The 14,109-nt window shown below is 39.8% G+C and overlaps 1 protein-coding gene across 2 annotated transcripts in view; it reads right to left on the bottom strand.

Annotated features, from left to right (window-relative positions):
* Nucleotides 1-14,109, bottom strand: part of LOC139746044 (cytosol aminopeptidase-like) — a 105,786-nt gene that overhangs the window by 56,911 nt on the left and 34,766 nt on the right. The window contains exon 1 of one of the 2 annotated variants that reach the window (XM_071656865.1): nucleotides 10,709-10,913. The exons of the other annotated variant lie outside the window; for it this stretch is intronic. Within the exon in view, the coding sequence (XP_071512966.1) occupies nucleotides 10,709-10,740 (32 nt within the window). The 5' untranslated portion in view covers nucleotides 10,741-10,913. Of the gene's footprint in view, nucleotides 1-10,708; nucleotides 10,914-14,109 lie in introns of those variants that run through there. 2 annotated transcript variants of the gene reach the window in all.

The following is a 14,109-nucleotide window of genomic DNA, read 5'->3' as shown; positions in this document are numbered from 1 at the left end:
TCTCTCAACCACACTTTTTATTACCACACACCTATCTTACCCTTTCATTACTTACTCAATGAAACAGACTGCGAGTATGTATGAAAATATAATGTGGGAGACAGCGACAAAGTATAATAAAAAATACAAAAATATTCATATTCATTTATTTCACGATACTTTGTTGCTGTCTCCTGCGTTAGTGAGGTAGCGCAAGGAAACAGACAAAAGAATAGCCCAACTGACTCACATACACATGGATATATACATAAATGCCCACACATGCACATATACATACCTATATATTTTAACATATACCTACATATACAAACCTTTCATATATCAAACTCAATACCTCCTGTTCCTTTGCCCATACATCTCCTATATTCAATCAATCATTCAGTAGAAGAATGCATAATACCAGGATGTAAAGGTTTCAGGAAAACAGTGTACTTTAATATAACAAAAGTGGAACAGTTATGTCTAACGTCAAGTTTGTGTGACCTAGATGTACAAGGCTGATGTTGACAAATACAAGTCACTATAAATTGAACAGATAAACAAGGCAGCCCACATTTTACATTTTATTGTGATTGACATGGTATAGGTAACAGATGCTCCAATTAAGGTCATCAGAGAGGAGAGAAAAAAGAAAAAATAATCATAAAGGGCTCCACAAGTGTTACATGCCAGACTCTTGAATAAAGAAAGAGTAAAGAAGGAAGATAATTCCATTTGCTGTTTGAGGGAAGGCAGCATCATAACAGCCAGTCCTAGTATGCAGACCCTCAAAATCGAAATTCTATCAAAAATAAGAATCAATAATCATATAATTCATAAAGACTAGCATTGACTGGGATCTCTTGGAAGGTGACCATAAGGGGAACAGACCAACCAGTTTAACAGAAGACTGCTTATTTACTGACTGACTGATGATGATGTGCCATATGTGGTTTGCCTCCAGGATATTACCGCAAGTGTGCTATGTACAGTCTGGGCCTCTAAAAATCCCAGGCACAGTATCTAATGAAGTAGTGAGGCAGAAAACAATATCTGGAAACTCATAGTTTCCATATATGTTGCCCAAACTTTTTCAACTTGATTAACAAGTAATAATACTGAAGAGAATAATACAACAAGTGTGCACTGTCAAGGTAGAAAACAAAAATATGTATAATCAATACATGTTTTAATACAAGTATATGTATGTGAGCAGGAAAGAGACTTTTAGATGGGAGTACTAAAGAATGCATGGAAAGAGAGTCTGTTATCTGGTAGGGCAAAAATGAGCATATTTGAAGGTATAGTAATCCCAATAATGTTAAATGGATGCAAGGAATGGGCTGTACATAAGGATGTGCAGAAGAAATTTGATGTCTTGGAAATGAAATGCTTGTGGGCAATATCTGGCATTTTGATCAAGTGAGTGATGAAATGGTAATAGAGATGTGTCATAATAAAAAGAGTATGACTGAGAAAGCTGAAGAGGGTGTGCTGAAGTTGTTTGGACAAGTGGATAGAATGAGTGGTAAAAGGTTGAAAAAGAGAATATGAGTGTTCCAAGAGGAGGGGACAAGGAAAAATGGGAGACCAAATTGGAAATGGAAAGATGGAGTGAAACAAATTTTGACTTATTGAGGCCTGAACATACAAGAATGATGTGAAATGGAATGATGTGGTACATAGCTTCCAAAGTGAAGTCACTGAACTGAACCAGGGCACATGAAAAGGCTGGTGTAAACCATAAAAAGGTCTGTCGCACCTGGTTGTGGATAGGGAGGTGTGATTTTGGCGTCTTATACATGACATATGACTGCGAGAGAATCGATGTGAGAAAATGCAGCCTTTCTTTGTCTGTTTTTGGGCAACTGGTCCTCTTCATAAGATGAAGCAGGAGAGGGACTGGCTTTCTTCATAAGATGAAAAAGGAGGGGATTGCCACTCTTCATAAGATGAAGTTGGGAGGATTGGCCCTCTGCATAAGATGTGGAGGGGGATTGGCCTTCTTCATTAGATGATAGAGGAGGGGACTGCCTCACATAAAAAGATGAAGGAAGAGGGGTACTGACCCTCTTAATAATAAGACAGAGTAGGAGGGGGATTGGCCCTCTTCATATGATGGAGGAAAGGGATTTTCCCTCTTCATAAGATGGAGGGGGATTGGCCTTCTTTATAAGATGAATGAGGAGGGGAATTGGATGATTTCATAAGATGAGAGTGGGGTTGGACCTCATAATAAGATGAAGGAATGGGGAGTTTGACCCTCTTCATGAGTTGCAGTAGGAGGGGGATTGGCCCTCTTAATAGCACAAAAGGGGGATTGTCCCCTTCATTAGATGCAGGCAAAGGGGGATTGTCCCTCTTCATAAGGAGAGGGTTTGGACCTCTTCATAAGATGAAGGAAGATGGGGATTGCCATTCATAATATGATGAAGAAGATGGAGGACTGGCCCTATTCATAAGATGAAGGAGGAGGGATACTGAACCTCTTCATAAAATGAAGAAGGGTAACTGGCCCTCTTAATAAGATGAAAGAGGGGAATTGGCCCTCTTTTTAAGATGAAGGAGTAAGGAGTTTAGCTCTCTTCACAAGGAGGAGGAGGAGGAGGGGTATTAGCCCTCTTCATAAGATGAAGGAGGAGGAGGAGGCCTGACCCTCTTCACAAGATGAAGGAGGTGGGGAATGGCCCTCTTAATAAGATGAATCATGAGGAGTATTGGCCATCTTAATAAGATAAAGGAGGAGCAGGACTGGCCCTCTTAATAAGGTAAAGTAGGCAAGGGAACTGCACTCCTTCATAATATAAAGGATGGAAATTGGCCCATTTCATATGAGGAAGGAGGAAGTTGTGCCTCTTCATAAGATGAAGTAAGGGGGGATTGGCCCCCTTAGCAAGATGCTGCAAGAGGGGGATTAGACCTCTTCATAAGATGGAAGAGGAGGATTGGCCTTCTCAATAAGAGAGTGGAGGGGGATTGACCCACTTCACAAGATGGAGGGAGGGGTGTTGTCCCTCTTCATAAGATGGAGTAGGGAGGATTGGCCCTCTTAATAAGATAAAGAGATAAAGGTGGAAGAGGACTGTCCCTCTTCTTAAGATGAAGAAGGAGGGGTATTGGCCCTCTTCATAAGGTGACGTAGGAGGGGTACTGGCCCTCTTCATAAGATGGGGGAGGAGGGGAACTGACCCTCTTCATAATATGGAGGAGGAGCATTGACCCTCTTCATAAGGTAAAGGGCGGGTATTGGCCCTTTTAATAAAATGAAGATGGAGGGATATTATCCCTCTTCATAAGATGAAGTAGGAGGGGTATTGGCCCTCTTCATAAGATGAAGGAAGAAGGGTATTGGCCTACTTCATAAGATGAAGGAGGAAGGGCAATGCCCCTCTTCATAGTAAGAAGGAGGGGTATCATCCCTTTTCATAAGATGAAGTAGGAGGGGGACTGGCCCTCTTCATAAGATGAAGGAGGAGGGAGACTGGCCCTCTTCATAAGATGGAGGAGGGAGATTGGCCCTTTCCATAAAAAGGAGGAGGGGGATTGGGCCTCTTCATGAGATGGGGGAGGGGATTGGCTCTCTTAATAACATGAAGGGAGGGGATTAGCCTTCTTCATAATATGTAGAAGGAGAGGGATTGGCTTTAATCATAAGATGAAGGAGGAGGGGGATTGGCCCTCTTCATTAGGGAAAACATTACATTCTAGGGGATATCAATAAATGGCAATTTAAAACAATACATAATGGGTATGACTACAGTGGGGAGAACCTGTTCAGTGGTTGGGTTAGTCTACAATCTTGAAAGGAACTACAGCAATGTAGAGCAGATGCACACTGATAACAATGAAGGAACAATCAAGATGGTAAAGGAAGCAGTAAAACAGTCCCTCAATGAAGATGGTAAATTACTGACATTAGGGAAGTTCATTTAAATGGAAATAGAGTGGGGAACCTAGATGCCCATGGAAACAGAGACACAGGGATACAAGTTGCTCGAATGTGCACTGGTGTACCTCCTTTATCAACACATCATGGAGCATACAAGATCTATTGAGAACAACACTTCACCAGTGTTTGATTTTGTCTATACACAAAACAGCATGGGAACAGAACACATCAAACAAGAGGCAATTGTAAGAAAAAGTGATCAAATAGTATATTATTTTGACTATGTGGTGGGGAAAGATGCAGGAAAGGGTTCAGAGGATGCACAGGACTCTAAGAGGATATACAATTGAGGCAATCATATGGTGATGATCAAGTCAAGGCAGCTATACAGTGTTGATCAAGTTGAGGCAACTATACAGTGCTGATGAAGTTGAGGCAACATTACAGGGCTGATGAATCTGAGGCAGCTACAGAGTGCTGAAGTCAACGTGACTTTACATTGTTGAAGTAGAGGCAGCTATACGTTGCTGATCAAGTCAAAGAAGCTATACAGTGCAAGAACTGAAACTAGTTAAGAAGTACATTTCCTTAGAATCCAAAGAAGTATGGCACACAATAATTGTGTTAGATAACTTCTATTCAATTTTACCATTTCATTTACAAAAAGAAAATTCAACTTAATCTTACCAATTCATTTAAACGAAAAACTAGTTATCTTCTATTCATTCTTACCAGTTTAAAAAAACTAGGTATCTTCTATTTAATTTTACCAATTCATTTAAAAAATCTAGTTATCTTTTATTCAATCTTACCAATTCATTTAAACAAAAAACTAGTTATCTTCTATTCAATTTTACCACTTCATTTAAACGAAAAACTAGCTATTTTTTATTCAGTTTTACCAATTCATTTACACTAAACTTTATTTCACACACATAGATGAATAAATAATTATCATACACACACACACAATAATCCTAATTCACTCATCACCACAATATAAGTAATAATGCTACAGTAATTCTTTATTCTAAAATCAACTAAATTTTCTTCAGTTGGTGTTTTTTGGGGATGAGAGAGAAAGTAGGAGTTAGCATACTATATTCCTTTTAATGATTATATATGTGATATTTCTTCCAGCCATGACAGGAGAACAGTGATATCCATGGATAATGGATGGAATTCAAACATTGTCTGGGAATCTAAATGAGGGCAGAAACCATTAAATCATCAGGTGATGATGATAGCAGTGAACTCAGTACCTCAGGAAAAGATGATTACAGAGGTTAAAACGTTAACTGGAGGGGACCTAGATGTGTAGTCCATCAGTACCTGGAGTGGAGACGGTTGACGATGACACTGTGAGGGCTAGTAGAAAAGGGAATAAATTTTCTGCATGTATGAAAGAGCATGTAGAAGTGTGGTGGTTCATCCAGTAATGTTCTGAGGAATATTCTTTCCCAAGTGGACATCATACATATTACAGCATCAGCTGAATGCCCACTGAATGACTGAGAACAACCTGTTGGCCTCCACTACTTAGGGTGAGCAGGGTAATGTTAAACATTTTTGTATCAAAAGAAGAAACTTACCATAAGGACTGTAGAGCTATACATATTTGTGCAAGAGATCTGCTAGTTGAACATTAAATGGGAAAGTGTTTTACACAATACAGGCAATGCCTTCGAAAGGATCCACAACTCTCCTAAGAAGTAACTACATCTCAGTGATGAGAAGTTTATATGACAAAAGCTGATAGTACCTAGGACTATAATGTAATAGTTTCTAACTGATATTTCACCCCTTCATACTCTAGTGATCCTGATCCAAGAGAATTTCGTACTGTGCTGATTGTGTAGTGATGAAGTGTTAGTGAACCACAGTGCCTATGATCCTGATCAGAATCGCCTAGCTATGAAAACTGCATATAAGCAGTACAAGTAGCTTGTCAAACTGGCCAACTGTCTAGCTGTAAGGAAGCCACCTAAACCTCATCCCTTTCCCTGTTGCCCACCTGCTTCTTGCAAAGAAACATGGATCTTACCACATGGTCACACAGCCTGATTACCTGCAGCAGCCAGTGAAACTGTCATCCACTGTTACCACATCAGTTAATGTCAAGCCTGATATGATCATCACTTTTCCTATTGTTATGGTGTAGCTGAGAGGGGAAGGGCCAGCAGTCTCACCAACGACTTATGGCCTAATACCTCACTCTAAGCAAACCAATTTCTAAGAGGTCTAAGAGATTCCCTCCTACTGGGCATCCATTTTGCTTAAAGTTTAGGACCCTAGTGTTACACTAGTATGCCATGCGTATGTGCAGAGCCATCCAGAACTTCAACAGAAATTTCAGGATGGCATTTCACTCTCAGCAGCATCAAACCTTCATACACTTTTGTCATTCACAGGTGGACCTACTGAATTCAAGTTATGTATACACTTCTAGTAGTATAAAGTCATTTGATGCTGCTCTGGTACTATGCCTCTTGTACCATCTGTTGAAAGCTATTCCACAACATCTCCATCATGTCTCTTTTTTCAACTTGAGGTATAAGTAGAATTTCTAATAAAAGGGAATCTTGAATTATGCAATAGTTACATTCTTGAAAATGGTCGCATAAACCGAGTAATGTAACTAATGGGAATTAGGACTTTCGATGTTAGTAAGACAGTACTGAATATTAAAAGTGAAAAACGAGAGTAAATATGTATGAGGAAATATACAATAATGTAACATACACTCCATACAATGAATTCTATTCCTAAAAACAGAAAATAACAAACTTTGATTCCTGGTGCAGCCTTTTCTTCATGAGAAACGTATGTTCTGGAAGGCATTCTCTTCCAAAATGATCTAGTCTCATCCATGTTCAAGCTTGGTTTTGGAGAAAAACTGCCTCCTCATTAATGGTCTCAAGGGTTCCTGGGAAATCTTCAGCAGCAATAACATCAGCAGATGTTGTGGCAATTGTAGCATTTCCTAAAATTCATGTACCAACCAGGTTTTGCTTGAAATGTTTTGCTGCTCTTTCTTCCATTGCCAAGTCATCATATACACTCTCCGCCTTTGCTTGTATCACAAGCATGCTGACAGGAACATTTGCTCGAGTATGGTGCTTGATCCATGAGCTCAACATTCATTCAATAATCAAACTTCAGGAATGAGATGTCTTAGATGCATTGATTAATGTTCCAATCTTGACACTCCTATTCGATCTTCTTTGTATTATCATGAATAGTCCATAAAGCAGATTCAAAAAGACCAAGGGGATGTTTAATATCAGCTATTCATTCACCTTTCTCATAGAAGTTCTTGCACATCCATCTTGACCTCAGTACTGATGGCCTTATGCCTCTGAGCACCACTGTTACCAGGACATAAAAGATGCTTCAGTGGCAAGAGGAAAGGGACAAACAAGTGCAATGTACATTATACAGCAGCACAAAATGCTGTAGCACTCTATGACTATAGACTGCATGTGTGTTTCTGGCACAGTGATGGCAATGTCAAGCCATCGCAATGCCAGACCAAACTGAAAACCACCTATAGAAAAATAAAGACCATGCATTATTCTAAAAATGGCCCAAATCAAATAATGTAAATCAAGAAGCACCTATATTACGTTTGTTTATGGCGGTTTTCTGTATAATTCAATAAGCTTACCTTGGACTTTTGTTCAACTCCAATAAGTTCTCCAGGTTACATAACAGTTTGAATGTCATCTAATGAAATACTGTATACTTGCCTGAAGTAGAAAATATTTTGAGTGCACAGGGCCTGAACAAGCAGGAGAGTGAATGGCATGCATGGGATGAAGTGAATTTGCTACATACTGTCAGTGGATGGAACAAGGGTATATGAGGCACCTGGGGAAAACCCAAGGAAAGGTCTGTGGGGCCTGCTTGTGGATAGGAAGCTGTTTTCAGTGCAGTGCACATGATAGCTAAAGAATTGATGCATGCAAATGAGGCACTGTCTTTGCCTGCTACTGGTGCTACTTCATTAACATATGAAATGGTGAAAAGTTCTTTTATTCATTATACTTGATCGCCATCTCCTGCATCAGCAAGGTAGCACAAGGAAACAGATGAGGAATAGCCCCAAATCACTCACATACACATGTATATACATAAATGAAGAAGTATTGATGAAAGATGAGTAAGATGCAATTCTGAACTAATAAGTTAAATTTTCTTAGATTCTCTCTGAAATTCACTGATATGTTCTCACCCAATCTCTTGCATGCCTGTTTTTCAACTAACAAATCTTCCTACTGAGCTCCTGCTGCTAAGTCTTGTATATTGAATAAATCAAGAGAACAAATGGGAATGTCCGTGAAGGGGGCAAACAGAAAAGTGGTAACAGGCAGAGATTGGGTGAAGAGGAGGTGGATTGTTGAATGTGTTCGATAATAGAGTGGCAGATATAGAATGTTTGGGTCGGGGAGGTATGCAATATGATAAGAGTCATGGGAAGAGTTGTGGTGAAAAGAGAGGAAGTGGCAAGGAGCTAGCCAAGATGAAATGTGGCAGGGTGGCTGGGGTGAATGTTTATATACAACTAAATTTTTTAATAAAGGTGTCCGAGTTGCTGATTGGCTAGTTAGGATTTTCAATGTTTGTATATAGAACATGGTAGGATGCCTGGGGATTGCAGGAATGCCTGTATAGTACCAGTGTACGTAAACAGGCTCAGGGAACAAAGGTGAGTGTTTAAATTACACAGACAGAAGTTTGTTTAGCATACCTGGTGAGCTGTATGGAAGAGTGGCAATGCATGGAGCATCAGATTAGGGAAAAAAAGTGGTTTCAGGAGTGGTATAAGATGTGTGAATCTGGTGTTTGCTTGGAAGAATGTTTGAGAAATATGAAAAACAGGATTTGTAGGTGGTAATAATGAATCTGGAAAAAGAATATGACAGGGTTGATAATCTCTAAGGAAAGTTCTATGAATATATGGTGTAGAAGGAAAGCTATTAAAAGCAAAGAGAGTCTATAAATCATTAAAAGCTGTGAGGATTTACAAATCAAGAAATAAAGGCATGTGTGTAAGTAGGTCAAGAAGAGGGTGAATGGTTCAAAATGAATCTGGGTCTGTGGCAATAGTGTGCGATGTCATCAATGATGTTTAATCTGTTTTATGGGAGGAGTAGCCAGGGAGGTGAATGCAAGGGTATTGGAGAAGCAGGAATGCTGTTTCTGGGGATTTGGCCTCAGACGTGAGTCAGTTGTTTGCTGATGATATGGCACTTGCAGCAGATTTGAGGAACTGCAGAACATGGTGTCTGAGTTTGGGAGAATGCGTGAAGGGAGAAAGTTAAGAGGATATCAGGTATAGCAGTGAAAATGAACAGGTAATTTGGAGTATGAGCTGGTATGGATAGAACTTAGAAGAGGAGCATTTCAAAAACTGAGAGTGAAAACGGGAGCAACAGGAACCAAGAGAGCTGAAGCGAGCCATTAGGTGGGTGAGGGGAGAAAAAGTCTAAGACATTTTGAGAAAGTGTGGAAAAGAGAGGTTCCTGCCCTTCAGGGAAAAGATGGGTATGCTGAATGGTATAGTAGTTTCTTCAGCGTTGTATGGATGTGAGGGATGGACCTTAGACAAAAATGTAAAGGATTGAGCAAATGCATCAGAAATGAAATGCTTGAGGACAATAAGTGCTGAGAGAGAGAGAGAGAGAGAGAGAGAGAGAGAGAGAGAGAGAGAGAGAGAGAGAGAGAGAGAGAGAGAGAGAGAATGTATGAGAAAGCTGAGGAGAGTGTTCTGAAATGGTACAGGACATTTGGAGAGGATGAGTGACAAAAGGATTAATAAAAGGGTATACATGTCAGAAATGGAGGGAACAAAGAAAAGGAGGAAACCAAGGAGGAGGTATAAAGATGGAATGAAAGATACTTTGAAGGTCTGGAGCCTGAACATGCAGGAGGTTGCAAAGCATGCAAAGGAGAGAACTGGAGCCATGTTATTTACAGGGAATGACACCTGTCAATGGGTTGACCCAGGGCATATGAAGTGGTCAGGGGAAACAACAGAAATGTTTATGGGGTCTGATGTTGATGGGGGGCTTCGGTTTCAGTGCATTATACATGACAGCTAAAGAGTGGATATGAGCTAAATGCCATTTCTTATTCTGTTGCTGGTGCTACCTTGATTATACCTCTGTACTGTGAACACTTACTTTTATTCCCCTTGCCATTATACTATGGTACTATACAAGCATTCTGCCAATTGTCAGGCACCTCACCATGATCCCTACAGACACTGAAAATCCTAACTAACCAATCAACAACACAGTCACCCCTTTCTTAAGAAATTCAACTGCAATACCATCCAATCCAGCTTCCTTGCCACATTTCATCTTCCACGAAGCTTTCATCACCTCTTCTCCTTTCACAAAAAAACACTCCCCATTGTCACCTAACATACCACCCTGACCCAAACACCCTATATCTGCCACCCTATCCTTAAACACATTCAATAGTACTTAAAAACATTCACACCATCTCCTCACTTCATCACCACCTGTTAACACTTCCCCATTTGACCCCTTCACAGATGTTCCCACTTGTTCTCTTGTTTTTTTACACACAATTCATATCCTTCCAAAGCATCTCATTTCCCCTAAAGTTTGCTGATGCTTGCTTCCCCAACTCTCATTTGCCCTCTTTTTCAACCCCTTCACCTTCCTCTTGACATGCCATTTTTTCTTATATCTCTCCCAATTATCTGCATTCCTTCCCTATACCTCTCTTTCCTACTTCATCAACAACTTCAGTAGGTAGAAGCTGGCATGCACCCAATGACTGGAGACGTATATTACTAATACTACCCACCTGGGTATCAGGAGGGTTAGCAACAGCTGCATAGTGAGTCAGCACTTCATTGGTTGTCAATTTGCACTCCTCTGACCAAGGTAGCTGTCTCTTCTTTCTGCCTCACCCATATGTAGACCACTGGCATTGTCCACAGACATACTATCTCTTTGTCACCCACAAAACTTGATAACACTTAACTCGTACAGCTCATTCTTCGTAAATCTAGATTTTCCACAGGTGAGCACTGTGGACTAGCTCTGCCTTCTGGCAAAAGGGTAGGAGCAAAAGATAAAAGTAGTAAGTAGGAACATTAGGTAAATGTAGTAGGTAGGAACATCAGGCATTAGTCAATATGAACATTACGTAGAAGCCTCCACAAAAACTGCACAAGAGTTGCTCTCTGCCACTGGCCTGTAAAGGGTGAAGTACTAAAGGCTTCAAGAAGAAGCACTGGAGTTCACTCGTTACAGAGACTCTATTTAGGGAACTCTAGGAGGGAACAGGTGTCAAAAAAATAAACTACTTCATATCATCACTCACTACTCTCTCTAATCTACCCACTTCCCACCTTATGCAAGCCACATGCATCTCTTGTACATGCCAGCAATGTGTCCCAAAATCTCTCTCATTACTCATCCACACCCCTAAGTTCATTTACTCTTTCCTTTTGCCATTCTACACTCAATCTCTCCTGGTATTCCTTCACACAAATCTCTTTTCCAAAGTTACTCTTTTTTGTTGTTATTGTTGGAGGCTCCTGTAATAGACAAAAGTCCACACCAAGGCTGGGCCTTAATCAAAAATAAAAATAGAAAGGTTAATGCAAAGGAAAAAGAAAAGATGAGGAAAAGCATTTATGAATTTTGGAGGATGTGGAAACCCTATCTTTTAAAATGTGCCAGGTCATAGTTATTGGAAAAGACATGAGAGGGTAGAGAAAGCTAAATTTTCGAGATAATGGGAAAGAAACAGTTACTATAATGGCCCAACCCTGAGTTGCCAACATCCACGCAATAATCATGTGACACAACAGCTTGCCGAGTATTGTATGGTTTAGCCAGCGATGGGGGCACACAAGCAGCCAGCTCTTGGGAGCAAAAACCAAAGTAATACCTACAAAAGAGAGAAAGTGAACCAACATTGTGGCATAAGCAAGCAGGTCAAGTTTATAAGTTTATGAGCCAGACCACTTTTGACTCAACTCTCTCAAGTAAGGATGCAGAGCTACTCACCTCAGATGTGAAAGCACTGCTCCATACAAGAATGGCTTAATCCTTTGTATATATAGAACAATCGTTCAGAAGAAAAGAAATTTCTACATCTAAACAGAACACCTAGTTTCTTAACCCATGGATGCATGACATTTCTGTTCTACATCAATGCATGAATGGGGTCAATTTGACCGCATCCAATATCTTTCAATATAATATCTGAAGGATTAATATAAACTAAATGTATTGGATGCAACTACATTATACAAGATATCTGATAACTGATGTAAAAACTATAATCATTTTGAAGCAAAATAATAAGAATTTAACAGAAAACTTATAAACAGAGCCTTGTCTCCTTTAAATCAAAAAATGCCACTGTGAGGTCTACCTCACCACATGAGTGACATGTTACAAAATAATGTTCAGGGCATACAAATTCACAACATAGCTTGCATTTTGCATCAGTTTTTCTGCCTTTATTCCTTAGGCACACTGAACATCTTCAACATTCCTCTGACGAAACAGATGCAGTAACTCAGTCATGTCCTGAGCTGCAGGAAGCAGCACCAGCATTCCTGGCTTCCCTGTACTTGTGACTGAAAGGCATCCCCAGTTCAGAAAGAAAAAGTCATCTCCTGTGGCTCCTGTCCATGATGATCCTGACAAGGTTATGTGTAGAGAACAAATGCATTGTAGTATGCCAGATCAACCAAGTTACACCAAAAGGAACAAGCCATCTTTCACTCATGTATCTGACACTGTACATACCAACTCTCATCTACACAGTCAACACCTCCTTTAGTTGAATCATACTACAATATTACTTCCAGTTTCTTTTTGTTACAATCACTCAATTTCTTATCTTCGTGCTGGTTCAACAGTAAAAACACATTTTTCTTGACCTTGTAAGACACTATTTGTACCCCTTCTTCATTACTGGCAAAAGCACTTTGAAACAATTCTCCTGCTTTATCTCCCGCAGTTCCTTCTGTTGCCACGAATAGTTCCTACTAACATTTTTTTGTGATGCAAGCTCCCTAACTATATTTAATTTCAAGCCAGTGAACAAATTTTCAAACATGACATTTCTTCCCGTTCCATGCAAGTGAGTTGTGAGCTTTACTATAACTAGTTGTGAGCTTTACTATAACATGCATTCCGAATTCATGAGTTCTCTCTTCATCTTTACCTGTATACATTTCAATACTCAATTCGTAATATGTGTCAGCATCCACCAGAACCCAGAATTTTAGACCATATTTGGCAGGTTTTGATGGCATGTACTGAAAGTACTTACATCACCTACATGGATATAATTGCTCATCAACGGTAACACACTCACTATGTTGGTAGCATTGTTGAGAATTTTCAATAACACACTCACTATGTTGGTAGCATTGTTGAGAATATTCTATAAATCCATCAAACAGCAGCAAGTTTATCCCTAGACAGTCTACTGTCTCAGGTAGCTGGGTTATCAAAACATAATGCTCTGCAAATCTCTTCAATTGAAATCTGCTGACTGCCATGGTTTTGGAAAACATAGGAGGGCCAAATGAGGGATTCCACAACTGCCTCTGCTTGATTTTTGCTTTTGTAGACTCCTCTTAGAATTTTCAAGCCTACATAAAGCATGAAATTCATCAAATGTCAATAGTTTCCAGTTTTTGTTCATCCATTTTTCTTGCCTGTTTGTTTCATTAGTCAATATACTGTTTTAGAAGACAAGGTCAAAAAGCAGAAGATGGATCTTGAGTTACTCTACAAGCAGCACATAAAGTACTTCTAGTGGATGTTGTCAAAACATACAATGAAGCCGTACAACCTTGTGCAGATGGAGCTGTCAAACACCACTTATCTTCTGACAGTGCATACATAAACTCATAGCTTGTCATCTCTTCTGGCAGCATGTGAGATTGTAGCAGTACCGTCTGTTTGACAATCAATACCATTAATACTGTCATCTGTATCAGAACTGTCAACTGGAGTGTCACTAGGAGGAGGTATGAATTCATCTTCACTTATATCATCCAATTCTTCATCTACTATCCCTGGAGATAAAAGAATACTTCCTGCATTTTCCCTGCATGTCAAAGAAGGTGACTAAAGAGGGCAGGAGTGGGGGCTAGAAACCCTCCCCTCCTTGTATTCTAACTTTCTAAAAAGGGAAACAGAAGAAAGATTTCATGTAGGGAGTGTTCATCC

This window comes from Panulirus ornatus, chromosome 63 (assembly GCF_036320965.1).
Source record: "Panulirus ornatus isolate Po-2019 chromosome 63, ASM3632096v1, whole genome shotgun sequence".
Taxonomy (NCBI): Eukaryota; Metazoa; Arthropoda; class Malacostraca; order Decapoda; family Palinuridae; genus Panulirus; species Panulirus ornatus.
Note: the sequence above shows the minus strand (reverse complement) of the source record. Positions and strands in the feature narration are given on the sequence as shown.